This window comes from Colossoma macropomum, unplaced genomic scaffold (assembly GCF_904425465.1).
Source record: "Colossoma macropomum unplaced genomic scaffold, Colossoma_macropomum, whole genome shotgun sequence".
In the NCBI taxonomy this organism is placed as follows: domain Eukaryota; kingdom Metazoa; phylum Chordata; class Actinopteri; order Characiformes; family Serrasalmidae; genus Colossoma; species Colossoma macropomum.
The window spans coordinates 11,499,097-11,516,801 of record NW_023494787.1 but is presented as its reverse complement, the minus strand read 5'-3'; the positions used below and the strand labels follow the sequence as shown (position 1 = coordinate 11,516,801).

The window sequence follows — 17,705 nt, the reverse complement described above, 5'->3', positions numbered from 1 at the left end:
TTACTTATTACTTTGAACTTCTTTGTTAAGAAAAAGTGAGGGGAAATTCTGCTTTCCCATGACATAAAAATGTGTGATGTTTTACAATAGTTTTAAAGTAAGCTTAAGGCCTGAAGTATAGGCCTTCATGGAGGAGATGTACAATCAGAGCATTGTGAGAAAAAATTGTCCCCAGTGAAAACTCAGAAGACGTGCAGGTTTACGGGTCGTTTGCATAGTAAATAAGATCACCTGGGACCCCTGGTTCCTACCATTACCACAGTAAATAAAATCTGAATTGGTCAGTTTCTTCACAGTGCACCATTCCAAACCACTCTGAGTCAATATATTTATGTCTGAACGACAAATTATGCCAAAATTTTGAGAAGTTGGCGATTGGTGGAATTCCCCTTTAACACGGTGAGGCTGTGAGTGAGTTTGCCACACTTTTAATGGCAGAATACGGTGGACGGTGTTAGTTAGTTGTCCCATATTATGCCTGAAGGCCCTGAAACCGACGGGCAGGCAGCGCTCTCCTGGCTTCCTCATCAAACGAGCAGTTATATATTCTCTCAAGTTATTTAAAATACAGCGATTTAAACATATTCGTCCAGCTTTAAAATCTTCGACTGCCTCAATCAGAAGATTGTGAACATCCACGCGGTTTGAGGCAGACGCTTTCTTCCTGGCTAAAGCTAACTGCTATAACTGCTATCCAGTCGCAGCTACAGATGTTCTTGTGTATTCTCCGGGCATTTAAAGTCATTTTAATTTGCTGGTGATTTAAAAAAACGAAGCAGTTTGTTATCAGCTGGCTGGTGGGAGTCATTTTTGTAGTCCATTTGCTGTTACTAGGTAAGTTAAGCCAACGCCTGTAATGAAGACTCACCATGTTATACAGCTAGATAGCTAACTAATCTACATCATTTTATCTAGGAGATGGTTGTAATAGTACAGACGTGTAGTTATGGGTTCCTCATTAAACTGATAAAACTGTTTTTACCGCCTGTAATATGTCTGCGTTTCAGATGTGCGTCTTTGATGATGGTTGTTGTTGTATTTCTTTGTGTGTCCACATAGAGGCGCCAATGAGTCATGTCCGGCATTGCTCTGAGTAGGCTGTCTCAGGAGCGCAAAGCCTGGAGGAAAGATCACCCGTTTGTGAGACACATTTAATATCAGATTATTAATTAAATGTTGAAAAAGTGTAGAGGTTTTGTGGTAGTATATGACTCCGAAACAAGTTTTTTTGGTTACTTTTGCATCATCACTATTATATTAAGACTGTAGCTGTAAACTCATGTACTGTACTATAGGCATGTATTTTTTATTTGAAATATATTTTAAAAACATTTTCATTGAAATTTTATCCCAAGCACTGAAGTGCACTGAGCAAAAAAAGCCCATTTTCACACATTTTCGAATGTGTTTGATAAATACATTTCACGTATATTTATTTTCCATATTTCAAAAAAAATCCATATCTGTAATAATATAGTAATATTAATAATTTAAAAATTTCACATTAATTTATCGACTCATTTATCTGTTTGTTTAGACTCGGTATGAATTGAATGTATGTTGTTTCCAAGTGTGATTATTCATTTCCATAGGGCTTTGTTGCTGTACCAACCAAGAACCCAGATGGCACTATGAATCTGATGAACTGGGAGTGTGCCATCCCGGGAAAGAAAGGGGTAAGCAGTGAAGCAGTGAGAACAACATGTCTGCTCTCTGGTAAAGGCAGTTACATCACAACACTAGGGCTACGTTACACATTACAAGGCACATACAGGTCACGTTACAAGCCTCATTGCTCAGATCCTATCTCTTTGACATGATGGTTCATACTCATTTAGGTAAGTGACTTAAATCTGTCATTAATGTGATTGAACCAGCCTTATGAACAGCAAACACACCAACGAGCAGAATAAGCCTTAGCTGCTAAGATAACTCTGAACAGCTCTCAGCTGTACATTATTAGAGCAAGACAAAGGCGAAAAGAGTGAAATGTGCTGCTTTTCACTGTTCACGTGCTTTAACTTCTGTTCGGCGCTGCCGCGATGGTAACGCTGAATGATGACGCACACACAGTGGGGGGAAAAAAAGCACATGACTTCTGATATGAGCGTTCACAATAAGGTTGCACGACCGTGAATCGGATACATAGCCGATCTAGGACCACATATGAAAGTGGCTCTTGTCAGATTTGAAAAGATCAGATTTGCGCCACTTCAACCTGGTAATGTGAATGTAGCCAGATAATGTGTATGTATGGAGTCAGTACACATGCATATTCAAAATTCACATGGAAAAATCATTTTAAATGCTCTGTATAAAATTGAGCTAAATTTAATGATTTGGTTATTTGTTCCACATATATCACGGCACTGTATTTTTGTTGTAGACCCTTTGGGAAGGAGGCTTGTACAAACTGAGAATGCTCTTCAAGGATGACTACCCATCATCCCCTCCTAAATGTAAGTGTGTACATTCAGAATACACTTTGCACATGCTGTAAGAAGTTCTCCAGATGTAAACCATGTTGTCTGATGCCTACATTTGTATGTGAAAAAAAATCTGATTTCTGACAGTGTCTGTGTTAAAGCAGTAATCTGGCCTCTCACAATTATTACGTAGTTGCTTGATCACTATTATTTGAGCTGACCAGTGTTAGGCCTGTTTTTCACAATCATATGCAAAATTTTGAACACCCCAGTCAAATGACATGGTTATTCGGTTTTCGAATTGAAAATAAGTGTTCACATCGTGAACAGAGAACATGGCTATGGCATTTAATGGCAAATTTTGATGTGCAGTTTCTGTTTATTTGCTTAATATATTGGTAAAAATAAAATGTTTCATAACTTTTACACAGGCCACATCACATGCTTTTTTCCAGTGTGTTAAAAAAAATCCAGTAATTGTGCATTAAAATGTGCACTCTGTAGACGATGTGTACTTATTATCACTTCAACGAAAAATCATTTCATGTTGAATGGGATTGTATGTTGCAACAGGCAGAATGTGATTTAGGTGCTTCTCTTATGATCAGTTGAGCTGAAGATAATGCATATGAATAACCGAAACCAAAGTGTCATATAACAACAACAAAAGTGCTGTATATATCTTATGGCAGCAATGAATAATGTTAATTTATTGGAGCTTAAGTGTTTCTGACAGTTGGGAGCTCCTAAGTATCAACAGTGTGGAAGCCAGACAACTAATCAGCCAATTTGGATGCTTTTGGCTTGTAATTTAATACTTACGTACAGTAAACAAAAAAGAACTGTTGTAAATTGCAGTTATTTTTTATGGCTATTAATTATAAGCTAAAATTTCATAATCGTGACTGGCCTTGTGGTCATTTAGTCAAAAGTGCAGGCTAATATTTATGATATAGAAATTGCGGGCCAATGCTGATATCGACTTATTTTCATGTACCTGTCTACTATTTTTGAAGCATAAATGTTTATAAAAATGTAGAAATTGAGAGAACGTTTATCTAGATTAGCATTGCTAAGAAACATCATTTATTTGTAGAGGGTTACAAATGCAGTAAGATGAATAAAATGCAGACATTTTAGCATAGAATAGTGTAAAATGCTGCTCTTCCAGAGTGCAATAATCAAATGGCAGTTTGAAATATCCGTCAAATCTACACATCTGTCTGATGCTGATAATTCCTTTGTTAAAAGCAATTATCTGCTGAATGGAATGATTCCAATATTATAGTACATCCGTACATATCAGGTTTGAGTTTCCCCAAATTTTGTGTTGTTCCTAAGGCACTGACACTGTTAGGACTGCTATTCAAAATTATTTTCTCAGCTGATATGTGACAATAGTGTTTCAGAATTCATATAAGCTCATGTCTTTTTTTCCTTCAGGTAAGTTTGAGCCTCCGATTTTCCATCCGAATGTCTACCCATCAGGCACAGTCTGTCTGTCCATACTGGAGGAGGAGAAGGACTGGAGACCAGCCATCACCATCAAACAGGCAAGAGCAAATACACATTCTCTCATTCAGTTCTTGTGTTTGGGAAGAGCAGGAGGTGAACTGCATTCTCTAGAGATTAGAGCTAAAATGAGTTTTATTGTTCCTTTTCATTTTAAGCCAATTGAAAAGCATAATGTTTTTTCCTATTTAAGCTGTCAAAATGAATGATCGTTGATACAAATATGACATCACTATTCTCCTAAAACACTAGCTGCTTCAGCTAGATTTTTGCTGGTAATCTATACTACTTGAAAACACAGTTGATATTTATTGGCAGATGGCATGACTTATGGGTCTCTCATGTCCATTGAATTATGTTCTGCTTGATTATATTAATTGAAGAGCCATAGATTAAAATGTATCTATAGCCTCATAAACAACAACAAAAAAAATCACCATTAGCAGTTATTGCATTATTTTTCTTTTTTTTTAAAGGCTGTATAAATACTTCAAAGATTATTGATGTCAACATTTGAAAAATTGCGGTGTGCTGACTATATTTCTTTTTTTCTGTTATTTTTCTTAAAATTTTTTGACCAAAAATTGCTATTTTGCCTTTTATGCCTTGTATGTACCATTTCGGTTTGAATGCATTAATTCTTTTTTTTTTCTACTAAATCACTAAATCATCATGAACTATCATCTAAGGCATCAGGCAGTGTATTCGTACCCATTTCATGTAATAACTTTATGTAGTGTAGATTTTAGAGGCATTAAACTCTTCAGACATCTGGTTTCAACATCATTTCACATCAAATCACTGTGAATGGCTTTATTTATTTATTTAGAATAATGCAAAACAAGTGGGGAAATTTTGGAATTCCCCTTTTAATTGGATGAAACTGTAGATGATACTGTTTTTTATTTTTAATAAATGGTTTATACAATAACATTATCAGTTTGTGCAGAACAGCTCAGTATCTGTATGTGTTTGTTTTGGCAGATTTTGCTGGGCATCCAGGAGCTGCTGAATGAACCCAACATACAGGACCCAGCACAGGCTGAAGCTTACACCATCTACTGGTGAGAAGATTCTGTTCATTTACACTGTCTGAAGGCGAGATAACAGGAACACATTACACAAGCCTTCTTGCATATATGCAGAAAAAGTAGAGTTGGCTGAGTACTAAAGATGTTAATGACATAAATGTTCAACCATTGCTGTCAGTTAAAAAGTTCATTCAATTTCCAATAAACGATTGGTATTTGAATAGATTGCAAGGTAGGCCACAACTGAGTTTTCATGTTACTTCTGTTAAGTGTAGCCTTAAGTTATAGCCTGTGAATGTGTTTATTACCTAACAGCTAGTGCTATAACACAAAAAAAGCTTAAAAGCTGCAGGTTATTGACTTCATGTTGATTGTTGTTTAAACTGTACATATGAGTGTCAAGCTAGCCCCGATCATGCCATAAACACTATATTTCCAAAAATATCCAGACAGCTGTTGTAATAAGTGAGTATTGCTATTTTAACATGCACCAAATGCTGACGCAAGTTGTTAGTTCTGTATACCCAGCTTGTATAATCTCCATAGAAATGCTGTCACCAATAGAATGGGATGTTATGGAGCAGCTTCAAGTGAGCCTGAGCTTTAAGAGAGAATGGTTTATTGTCATATGTATTAAGAATACAGGGCAAAATACAATGAAATTCTTAAGCTCCGACCTACAACCCCATTTCCAAAAAAGTTGGGACGCTGTGCAAAGTGTGAATAAAAACAAAATGCAATGATGTGCAAATCATTTAAACCCTATATTTAATTGAAACTGTACAAAGACAACATATCAAATGTTGAAACTGAGAAATTTGATGCCAACAACATGTTCCAAAAAAGTTGGGATGGGGGCAACAAAAGGCTGGTAAAGTTGCGTCTTGGTTAAAAAAAAAAACACCTGGTGGTTGACTGACAACAGGTCAATAATATTATTGGGTATTAAAAAAGCATCCCAGAGAGGCTTTTCAGAAGTAAAGATGAGGAGGGGTTCACCACTCTGTGAAAGACTGCATGAGCAAATAGTGCAACAATTCAAGAATAACATTTCTCATCATAAAATAGCAAAGAACTTTTCCTTTTCATCATCCACGGTACATAGTAACATTAAAAGATTCTGAGAATCTGGAGAAATCTCTGTATGCAAGGAACAAGGCCAAAAACCAGTATTTGCAGGCCGTGATCTTTGGGCCCTCAGGCGGTACTGCATTAAAAACAGACATGATTCTCTAGTGGAAATCACTGCATGGGCTCAGAAACACTTCTGAAAACCACTGTCTGTGAAAACAGTTTGTTGCTGCATCCACAAATGCAAGTTAAAACTCTAAAATGCTAAGAAGAAACTACATAAACAGGATCCAAGAATGCTGCCACCTTCTCTGGGCCTGAGCTCATTTAAAATGGACTGAGGGGAAGTGGAAAACTACTCTGTGGTCCAACAAATCAACATTTGGAATTCTTTTTGGAAATCATGGACACTCTGTCCTCCAGGTTAAAGACCACTCAGCTTGTTATCAGTGCACAGTTCAAAAGTCGGTATTCATGATGGTATAGGGGTGCATTAGTGCACATGGCATGGGTGACTGGTGCATCTGTGAAGGCACCATTAATGCTGAACGATATATACATGTTTTGGCAACATATGCTGCCATATAGACTATACAGTCTTTTTCAGGGAAGGCCTTGCTTATTTCAGCAAGACAGTGTCAAACCACATTCTTCATGTATTACAACAGGGAGGTAGGCATTGCACATACTAGACAAGTACGCCAGTAACAAATAAAGAAATGGCACCAACAGTACAGCTGAGTGGCAGTAAGTAATGAGGTAGGCAGTAATAACAATAAATGGTATACAGTAAACTATTTAATAGTACAGTGTAATGCTGTAATATTTACGATTCACTAGAGTATGGCACAACATATACAATTTACTAGGTAGCTAGACTATGCTACGATATGTACTAGTGCAGTAGTAAAAGGTTTTGCAGGGTGCAAAATATACAATATAAATTGGGAGACAGAGTCGGTCAGTTTTTAGCTTTTCAGAGCTCTGATGGCCAGGGAGAAGAAGCTATTTCCTGAGGTGGGTGGTGCACGCTGTTATGCTTCGGAAATGTTTGCCAAAGGGAGGACGGAATAACAGGACATGAGATAGTCTGGCGTCGGGTTTTTTCACTATTTTGTCCTTATGTAAACAACAGTCTTTGTGCTTTGTAGATGGTGGTAGGAGCCAGATTTTGCATGAAAACCACCTGTTTTGGAGGTTTTCTGGTAATTTCATTGAATTGTGTCCATGTCTTTGTACATCAATGGCATAAATGGTTATGTGCTGTGTTCTGAGCTGGACAGCTATTTGCTTAATGTCTTTTTTTTCTCTCTTTTTGCCTAACAGTCAGAATAGGATGGACTATGAGAAGCGAGTGAGGGCTCAAGCCAAAAGATTTGCCCCAACATAGAGCTTTGCATCCACGGGGTACAACTTGGACTCTGCAGTAAGATGCAGCAAATCTGTGTTCTGCTTATAGAATTGGAGCATCAATCCCCATTCTGTTCACAAAAGGTTTGAGAACTTCTTAAATTTATGATCTGGTTTTACATTCTGAGTTGCATTTGGATTTCTTCAGTCTGGCTTGAGGACAAGCCTGAATATGAACTGAAGTCAGTACACAATACAGACTTTGAAGCTGTTTAAATAAGCAGTGTCTCCTACAACGTGGGCAGCAACGGTTTTATTATTTTGTTCAACAGCCACTAGTAAAGTTGCCAGTGGATCATATCTTGAATGGATAACACCAACAAACGTGGAAGGAGTTGCTGTAGGCAGCTGGTCTTGTATATAATTGCTATGGTTTTTTTATTTGATGGTTGACATCAGGATTTAATTTCAGAGAGGTTTGAGATCAGCTGTCAGTGGGCCACCAGCGGAAGAGATATCATAGGAGGAGTTCGTGTGTAAATATATAAATATTGAGATTTGTTTACTCTAAAGATATATTAAATGACATGAATATACATTATGTGTGACCACAATAAATATGACAAATGTATGAGTTGTAAAATGTATTGAAATCTTCTTTTAAAGGGAAACAGTATCAATGAATGATGCTGATTTTGTGGTCATGGATTAAGCCTAGTCTTGGATTAAACTGTGATGTCAATGGCATCATCTGGGGTGTGAAATATTAATTGTCTTTATGTTGAAATCACAATTTAAAAAGAGTGCAATCTTCATTGTAGCATACATTATCATCAGTGTTGCCTTGACAAGTTACAGTTGGGGAAATTGTACTTAAAAATACTGAGCTTGTGATCTGTGAGCGTGTGACTTGCTGGACCTCTTGGCAAAAAAAACAAGCCTGTACCTTCATTTGTAGAAAAATAATTGCATGTTTAATTGCTCTCACAATATTAGTCAGAAAGACTGTAGTCAGATGTTTACCCCAAATCGTTCAGCCCTAGTTTTATCACTAAAATCTCATTTAATCCTGGTTTAGGCTTAATCTGGGTCTGGCAAATCAACCCTAGACATAATAAATGCATTGTTTTGAGCTTTTTTGATCTCAAAACACTAAATGTATTTATTTTTAATGTTTTAATTTTAAAGTGTGTTTGCCATGAATATAATTTGTGCCATAAATATAAATTGTGTGACCTGAATAAATATGATAAACATATTGACTTGTAAAACATTGCAATCCATTGTGAGTTTAAAGAACAAAAAGTCATCATCCACCTATTGTGACATCATTCTGTGTACCTGTACACTATCTATTATTACATTGTTCTGCCATTAGGACATCACTCAACGTGAGCGTGCTTTAGGCGCTGATTGTTTGTGGGGTCCTCTTTAGAAATCCTATCATTTATTCATGTGGAGCTCATCTGCAGGTAAAGTTTCAGCAGACAAACACAAACTGCTGCCAGCTCTCTAGACACTGGGGTGAGTAATTCCTTCTTAAGTTATTTGTTTATATATTCGGTTTCAGATTAAACTTTTTTTAGCTATGTTTTCTTGCAGTTCAACTCATAATCAGGGGCATGGCTAGGCCCTGGCTATGGGGTCGCAGCCCTGAGAATTTTTAATAGCAAGTTTGCATTAAGAGGTGAATTTTGAGCAAAACGTTGCAGAATGTAACCACAATTCCACTGCCCCAAACTTGATTTTAAACTTTCTAATGAAGAAAAATAAAGGATATTGCTGGCTATTGCTTGGTGGATCTGTGAATTCTTTTTTGTGCAGAAATGTTGGTTTTGAACTCCTCTCTGGAACAGCTAGTCTACTGCTAGCTACAGAATTTATAATTTGAGAAAGTTTTATACTTTTGTGTTGCTTGTTTTGATTTCATGGTTTCAGACTGAGTTGTGAGGAGTCGTGCGGTGTAGGTGTGCTGTGTTGCCTCAAGAGGGAGCTTTATTAACTGTCATATAACATGATGCTGCTCAATTTCAAGGTATACCCAATGTAGACCCACCACAGCGGATTCAGCCCTCCCACTAGAGAATCTGCGGAAAATCTGAACTAAAGGGTTGGAGTTCAGCTGCATCAGGATGACATCTACTGATGAACCAGAGCCTGTGACACAAAAGGAGGCTTTGGTAACTTCTTTAAACCTGGAACTCTGATAATCCAAGTCTAAGTAGTTTATGTGAAAAATTACAAAATGCTAGATATAAATGTCCTTATTTTTGTTTGAAGGTAATACAGAGTTTAAAAAAATATAGGGTCGAAAGTTGCATTCTAAAAGGAAGTACATCCTGTGAGGATGTACTTTGAGCCAGTGATTGACATTGATTAACATGAAAACAGTTGATAAAAAAAGTGAAATATTATTCTTGGCATTGTATTTTTACAAAGTTAATGTTTCAGATCAGTTCAGTCTAAAGATTGCACAACTAAACTTTTTGCTAGTCCACTAGTCATCCAAAGTAGTCAGCTAGAAGTCATTACCATAAAATGACCATAATGATCAATTATATTACCATATGCACACAGCATTTTGTTAATATCTTACTATTCAGGGCTGGGCAGCAGATGCTGTGGTTTGACGTGAGATGTAGGGTTGGGTAGTAACGAAATAAATTATGTAATCAGCATATAAAAACTCAATTGTAACTGTAACAATACAGCAAAAAAGACAGTTATTAGAGTACAGGTACATTATAAAAACAGGGTGATTACTAGAAGGACTACATTGAAATCACACAAACTTGTTGCCTTTTGTTGAAATTTGCCATTTTAAATGATAAACGTCACATTTGAAAGTGAGATTTGAAGAGTTTTTCATTTTGGTAAGGTAATTCTGAAGAAAAATTTCCCTTAGAAGCACTAGTTACTGGTATTTTCTTCTACCAATCTATAAAAACCTTTTTTTTACACAACACCTGATTTTATAGCAGCAAAGTCATTTATTCTTGTTTGTTGCTATTATAGTTTTGAGTAGCTATAAATTAAACCTTTGCTAATATCCTAAAGTTAGCTAACGTGAGCTAAGAAGAATAAAATGGAACAGAGCCACAAAACTGGAAAGGAGTCTCATGAGCGGTGTAGTTATCGGTTTTAGTTATGCATTTCTTTCTTCAGCAGTTTGAGAACGATGGGTACAAAACTTCTAGTATGTGTAAATGATCATTATAGGCAGGGTTGGGTAGTCGCAGAATACATGTAAAGGCATTCTTACGACATACATGCAGACTTATCGCCTTTTGTCGAAATTTGCCATTTTAATGATAAATGTGTCCTGTGAACTGTGTAGATTTGAAGAGTTTTTTAACTGGGGGAAGAGGAGAGGAGGGGAGTAGGCCTCTGCTGCCAGTAGAGATTTCTGAAGAATCCTCTTCCCCAGCAGTAGTTAATGTCTTTTGTTCAGCTGGTCAGCAGAACTTTTAGCAAGTATTTTATTTTTAGTGTCGGAACTAAGATCTTCAGCATTTTCCTATATATATTACATATCACCTGATTCTGCATCAGCAAACTAATCTGATGTGGGAGTAAACTATTTTATTCTCCATGAAATTCTACAGTTTGACTAGTTATAAATTGAGCTTTTGTGAATGCTAACCTGCTAGATTTTAATGCTGAAGTGATCTAACATTAACCAACAGTTCCAAAATATGAAAAGAGAGTGAAGTCTCCTGATCTGTGAACTTTATTTTGTTTTCACATTAACAGTGTATTTCTCTGGTAGGTTTTGAATAATGGGTGCAAAATGTTAATATGTATAAATTGTAATTATTTGTAACTAAGATGATCAGCTTCCGCTTTCCTGTAAAATGAATGCATTAAACTACAGCACAGCGCATGAACAGTAAACCTTATGAGACATTGCAGGTCTTTAAAGAGACAGAACACATTGTCTGTATTTATAATTATTGTTGATGAGGAGTCTCAAACAAAGATTTACCAGACTGATCTTTTGACTTTGGCATGATAAACAACAGATTTTTAACAAATAAGGTAAATCTTTAGGGGATCAATATAGTTTTTAACTGTATTGCATTTGTATGTTGAACTCAATGAACTGGATCATTCTTCAGTGATTACTTGTTGTGTTCCCTTTTAGTCTTCCTTCATTTTCTTGTCACTCAGTTTTTGCCTTGATTTCTGAACTTTGCGCCTTTTTCACTGCTTATTAGTGTACATGAACAAATGTTTTATCCTTATATTTGAAATATTTCCATATATTTCTCCACATAGATTTGACCATTTCACTTGACATGAGATCATTGACCGGTGTGAGGCACAACATTTGTTAAAATTAGGTTTAATGATTTTCTCTTGTCTTTATTTAACTATACAATTTAAAAAAGTGAAGTAATCCAAAAATAAAGTAATCAGATTACATAACTTTAATATGGTAACCATTTGGATTAGGTTACAGTTACATTTTTTAACAGGTAATCAGTAATCTATAATGGAATGCATTTTTAATGTAACCCTCCCAACCCTGATTGTAGGTAAATAAAACAATCAGCTTCCACCTAGTTTTCACATGAAATAATGTGCAACGAATGCCTTTTAAACATTGTGCAAAATACCCCCTAGTATTTGGAGTGGTCCCATATTGGCTGTGTACTCAAATGCCAGCTTAAATGGCAACAAAATGTATGACTTAACAGTCCTTCTTTTGGAAATACTCTTTTCTCGTTTAATAATATTCTCCTCCACACATTAAATTCAGTTTAAGAAATGAGTAACCGTTAATTCGTTTCACCAGACTTTTGGGAAAATTGGGCAATTATTTAGATTTGCAAATATTCTATGACATATTGTAAAGTTTTCAGAGGTATCCCGGTCATAGTTACAGCTACTAGGATATGAAGTTCCAACTGGCTGAACCAGTTTGCTACATCACCACTCTGAATCAGACCAGTGCTGCAGCTCTAGTTAGTTAAGAATATTAATGACAGAAGCTTATTGATTGTGGATGAAGCAGGTTAAACAATGACCTCTCCCTGGATTTGTATTTGAGTCTATTTTTAGTCTATTTAAGTCTATTCTTCTCCCCAGGTTTTTGAGACATTTAGAGAGGGTCCAAGAGGTGAGTTAGGGATGTCTGACAACCTGCATTTCGCACCTTTCTTTTAAAACTCAAAGGACTGCTGAAACCGTGGAGAGCTCCGGGGGCATCTACAAATAAGATCACAAACAGCGATCGTCAATGTCCAATCGTGGCACAACAATATAAAGCTTTATGAGCAGATTTAGGCTTTCTGTCTGACAGAACACAAATCATGGTCAGTCAGAGCTTTTAGAATGGCCTCTATTTATAATTATTGTTGATTACTGTTTTCCTATCAAGCATAACGTTTGCCTCATCACACAAAAAACAGAGAAAGCAGTATATTTTTATGGCTTTCTGTAGTATTCACAGAAAAGTCATGTAATTAACTGTTGAAAAACTGATGTTACACAACAGCTAGCATGGTAGCTAGTTTAGCCTGAAATGTTCCATCCTGTCACGTTCCCTCTTTCAGAGTTCAGTGATGGGGATATAATGCTCATTATTATTTTGCACAAAAATATAAAATTGGTTACTAAAATGAAAAAATCTGTTTTTGGGTAGAGCAATATATAATTAAACTATGGAGTATAAACTTTAATTCCTGACATGAAAAAAAATGCCCATTTGGCACCGATCTCATGAAATGGCTCTGCTGTGTGTTTGTGTGTGTGTGTGTGTGTGTGTGTGTGTGTGTGTGCATGTGTGTGTGTGTGTATGAAGGTGCAGAAGTTGGAAGCTCCGCTGGTTCCTCCGCTGTGTGTTCCCCATTACTCTGACTCCAGTTCAGTCTTCACTGATAAGCATAGAAACTATCACATGCTGGGCCACTGCTTGCGCACCGACATCTTCCCTGGTGAGATAAATGCACATTTTCACCAAATACCAAGCATTAGTGTGATAATGTTAATATATCTCTCTAATTTAGCCTTAGCATTACAGAGTCAAGAGGAAAAAAAACACGCTAAAATATAGGGGACACATGTACTTGTCATAAAGCCTCATAAAGCCTGAAATAATTATTTAGAAGTCAGAGGCATTGTGTCAGATTTCGCAGGAGTTTTGTCACAAAAATCTTTATGCATTAACGTTACACGCAGAGACTCAGATAGGAGGTCCGGCTTGATGTTTAGGTCTAAAGTGTAAAATCAGCATTATACTGATTTAAGATATAATAACAATAGTAGATAATTCACTTGCGTCCTCAGAAGACATGTCCTTCATTACATTTAGGCAGAGATCTTTTTCGATACTCTCTCAATGCCCTTGTAAAGATCAGATTCATTTGCTAGGCCCACAACTGATGTTACAAAATGTTCTTCAGCACGTTGCATGCAGTTACACATTTCCAACAAAGAGGCCTCCAAATCCTTCAATCCTACACAGTGCAGCTTTAGGTATTTTTCAGAGCACTTGTACTGCTCTTATTAAGCATTACTGAGAGTCAAGACCAAGACCAGGAATGAGTGAGACCAAGTCAAGATCAATTAAAATAAAGATTTCAAATTCTGTTGTAGTTTAATTCATGTGTTTTTCATGCTAGATATCATAATAAAATGAATATTAAGAAAATTATAAATAATATTAGCTTTTCAACCTCTTAGTTCAACTGTGCTTTTTTCAAAGCAAATGATGAGAAACTACAAAATAGGCATCATAACTCCTTACCTCATGAGGTTCATTCAGAGCTTTATATAAGTGCTCTGGAAAATGCTTAATTCACCCTAGTTGTTCCTTAATAATATAGTAATAAACAGCTAATTAATGATCAGCTACTGGTTTGTTAAGTGCATTATAATGTCTTCCTTTACTGAAGCACTTGTTTTTACACTTTCTGCACAGCGGAGATATTTTATGACTCTCCAGTGACTCTTGACTCTTTCTTAACAAAGAATTCTCTAATTCTGTTCTTGTTACTTCTTTTTTTGAGTGTCTTGCTATCCAGTTGCTGCTGTAGCACTTAAAATATCTATGTTATGGGACTAATAAAGGACTATCTTATCTTATCTAAAAATGGCACCAATCAGCACAAAATAGTTTCTCTTATATTTTCTCTATTGTAGGAGCCCCTATAGCGTGGTCCTCCCTGATTAAAGACTCTTACATCAATTATTCTCTGCAGTCTCCGCCCCCTGATCCACAATGCTGGTATGGCCGCAGAACTGATGATATGAGTGAGTGAGCGACACTTTCACCTAACACTAGCTCAGTTTTTTGTGTTTAAATGTAAGTTTGCAGTTTCAACGTTAACACGTTATTACTAACACTTTAATGCTATAATAGCACTTTGACATTATTAATGCCCTTATTTATGTTTCATGCCATTAACACATTTTCCTGGTTTGACACCTTGAAGAATCCATAGCTCTGCTCTGAAACCCAGCTGCTCATGATTTGTTGCTATGACTACCCAAAAGCAGCCCTCTCATTCAAATACAGTGTTTAAATAGCAAGTTCCAATGTTGGCTCTCTTGATAACACCAAAGCAAATAAGCAAAACGCAGTGCTGATGCATTAATGTTAGCACTGAAGAATAGCTTTAGCAGGCTACAGTGGACAGTGCCCATGGTGCAACTATGGATAAATCAACCAGCAGCAATTGTAAAGTGGAAAAGTAATACGTTTCTAAGCAAAATGTAATATAGTGGTATGAGAATGAGAGGCTACAGTTGTGGAGGATTTACTGCCCCTGTAGCTCTCACTGGATGGTGATGAAAATTGGAAACTGTGCTCATCCTGTTTTCACCCTGTTAGCCCTCTGTTCACATGATTTACATGTTCTGGTTCATGTGAAGTAATGTCATTGAATTATAGAAAGCAGTACATTCTGATAAAACTGATTTGGTCCACTCATAGCAAAATGTAGTGCTTTTTAAAGTTAAAAAAAACTTTTTTTTAAACAAATATAAGCAACTAAGGCAAATGTGATTAATCATGAATAACTACACAAAATCATGTGTTTCATTGTGGTAAAGACTATTACTATTACTAATTATCAGCAGGCTGATAATAATACATGCTGCTATACCTACTATGGACTGACCACTCCATTGTCCACTCTTTGGTCTCTGCTGTACCTTGCTTGATATTTACATAACTATAGTGTATTGTCTAGAACTGTTTTGCTATAGTATTTGAATAGTTTGTCTTTTGTCTGCTGCTTATTTGTTTTGAATGCTTAGAGTAACTATATTTTGTTCCTCACGCAACACATCTTTGAAGAAGAATAACCAGATATTTAAAGAACACAAGCCCTCACTGTCCTCTTTCCTTGTTTCCTCTACAGTGAGATGGACTGAGAGGAATATAATAAACCAGAAGCTGCAAAAGGCTCTGAGGGAAATGGAGCAGAAGAACATGCCTAAATGACCCAGCCATTATTGCACTTTTACATGTTCAACACACACACACACACACACACACACACACACATCTCTCACACTACATTTCTACACATGGATACAATACGCAACATGCTTTGGTTTATACAGTATATGCTTGTACACATGCTTGTCAGTTGTGCAGTCTCTTCCCACTATGCAATCACACTCTCAATTTGACCTCTCACTGTCCACTTGCTGTCCTCCAATCAAAAGCAAAGGGTGCAGTAATAAATACTAATGCCTGTTTAATGATGTATTGTGTTGGATTGACTGAAAAGCATTTTGCCTGTCTTATGTCTGATACAGTGGAGTAGCCTGGCGGTCAGCACGGGCATGAAATTCAAGCCTGAAACTCACCCTTACCCAACCCAACCAGGAACAACTCGTGCTGCTAAATTTGAAACCCTAACCTGATCCTGCTTGCACATACTAACAGATTGATTATCACAGACACAGTTTTAAACTTGTTAGGAATTAATGTTTGTGCAAATATTTTCTCACTCACCAGAGGAAAAATATAAGCTTTGTTTAAATCTACACATGATTCTCTGCAATGGACATGTGGTGAGTGTACAAAAAGTGTAAAATATTATTTTCTGTCAGAAAAACTAATTGTTGGTGTTCATCTATAGTAAGCATCATAGCTTATGCATCAGTTCATACTCTTACGAGAGCTTAGCTTAGCTCTGCACATGAGTCTGTAAAGCATAGATATTTTAGTGAGTGTATGAATGCAGAACAGGATTGTTTCACATCACCCAGTAAGCTAACATGCAAGCAACATAGCTGATTAGCCAAATTAGACAATTTAAAGTGGTTATGATGATTCCAGTTGTCCCACAGTGCAAAGCATGATCAAAAAGTACAAAGAGTTCCACATTGGGAAAAATATGAAAGGGTGTTGTAGAAAGCCAAAAGTGATACCTCCACTGGCAAGAATGGTAGTGCAAGAGACCAAGAAGAATCCAAGGATCACCACCAAGGCCATCCTGATTAATCAGAACAATTCTGGTACCAATATCTCAAGGCAGACACTCCAGCAGACACTTCACAAAGCTGGTCCATGGACGCCGACCAAGGAGGACTCCACTTCTCCAAGACGGGCACAGAAAAGCTCACCTGTACAAAGACTAAAGCTTTTGGTTATCAATTCTGTGGTTGGATGCGTTGTTTGGAAACAGGCATGTCAAACAGGCTTTCATTTGGTGGATTAAAGGAGAGGCATTTAACCCCAAGAATGCCATCCCCATGATCAAGTATGGTGGCAGGAATGTAATGCTTTGGGGGGTGTTTTTCAGTCAATGGACCAGGCAGCCTTGTCAAAGTAAACAGCATCAAGAGAAAAGAGGACGACATTATGATTCTGGAGGAAAACATCAGGCAGTCTGCAGAAAATCTTGGCCTTTGGCAGCACTGGATCTTCCCACAAGATTGTGATCTTAAACATGTAGCCAAAGTGATCAAGAAATTGTTAAGAGAAAACATTAGCAGCATTTTGGAGTGGCCCAGCCAGAGAACAGACCTGAATCCCATCGAGAAACCTGTAGAGGTAACTAGAGACTAGAGTGATGGCAAGGAAGCCTTCCAATCTCAAAGACCTGGAGATTTTAACAAAAGATGAACAATCCAAAATCCCAGTGGATGCAAAGACCTTGCTAGTGATTATAAGATCTGTTTGTTTGGTGTGATGGCAAATAAAGGATTTGCCATTGATTATGAAGAAAGGGTTCAAAAATTTGAAACAAATTTTTACAAATGTAGAAATAAACAGAAATAGTTACTTTTTCATTTAAATCTCTAACACAATGTCTTACAGTCTTTTGTCACTCGCTTATGTCATTTCTAGTCA

General features: G+C 36.8%; 2 protein-coding genes across 2 annotated transcripts; both read left to right on the top strand.

Moving 5' to 3' along the window:
- Positions 1-184: 184 nt before the first annotated feature.
- LOC118805371 (SUMO-conjugating enzyme UBC9-like) lies at positions 185-8,021 on the top strand. Its single transcript, XM_036566122.1, has 7 exons — positions 185-834; positions 1,060-1,140; positions 1,593-1,676; positions 2,387-2,459; positions 3,870-3,979; positions 4,923-5,002; positions 7,367-8,021. The coding sequence occupies exons 2-7, from the start codon at positions 1,075-1,077 to the stop codon at positions 7,428-7,430; spliced, it is 477 nt and encodes a 158-aa protein (XP_036422015.1). The 5' UTR covers positions 185-834; positions 1,060-1,074; the 3' UTR covers positions 7,431-8,021.
- Positions 8,022-9,335: 1,314 nt separating this feature from the next.
- LOC118804877 (testis-expressed protein 33) lies at positions 9,336-15,842 on the top strand. The gene is made up of 4 exons (XM_036565492.1): positions 9,336-9,570; positions 13,197-13,329; positions 14,537-14,647; positions 15,760-15,842. The coding sequence occupies exons 1-4, from the start codon at positions 9,523-9,525 to the stop codon at positions 15,840-15,842; spliced, it is 375 nt and encodes a 124-aa protein (XP_036421385.1). The 5' UTR covers positions 9,336-9,522.
- Positions 15,843-17,705: the final 1,863 nt, after the last annotated feature.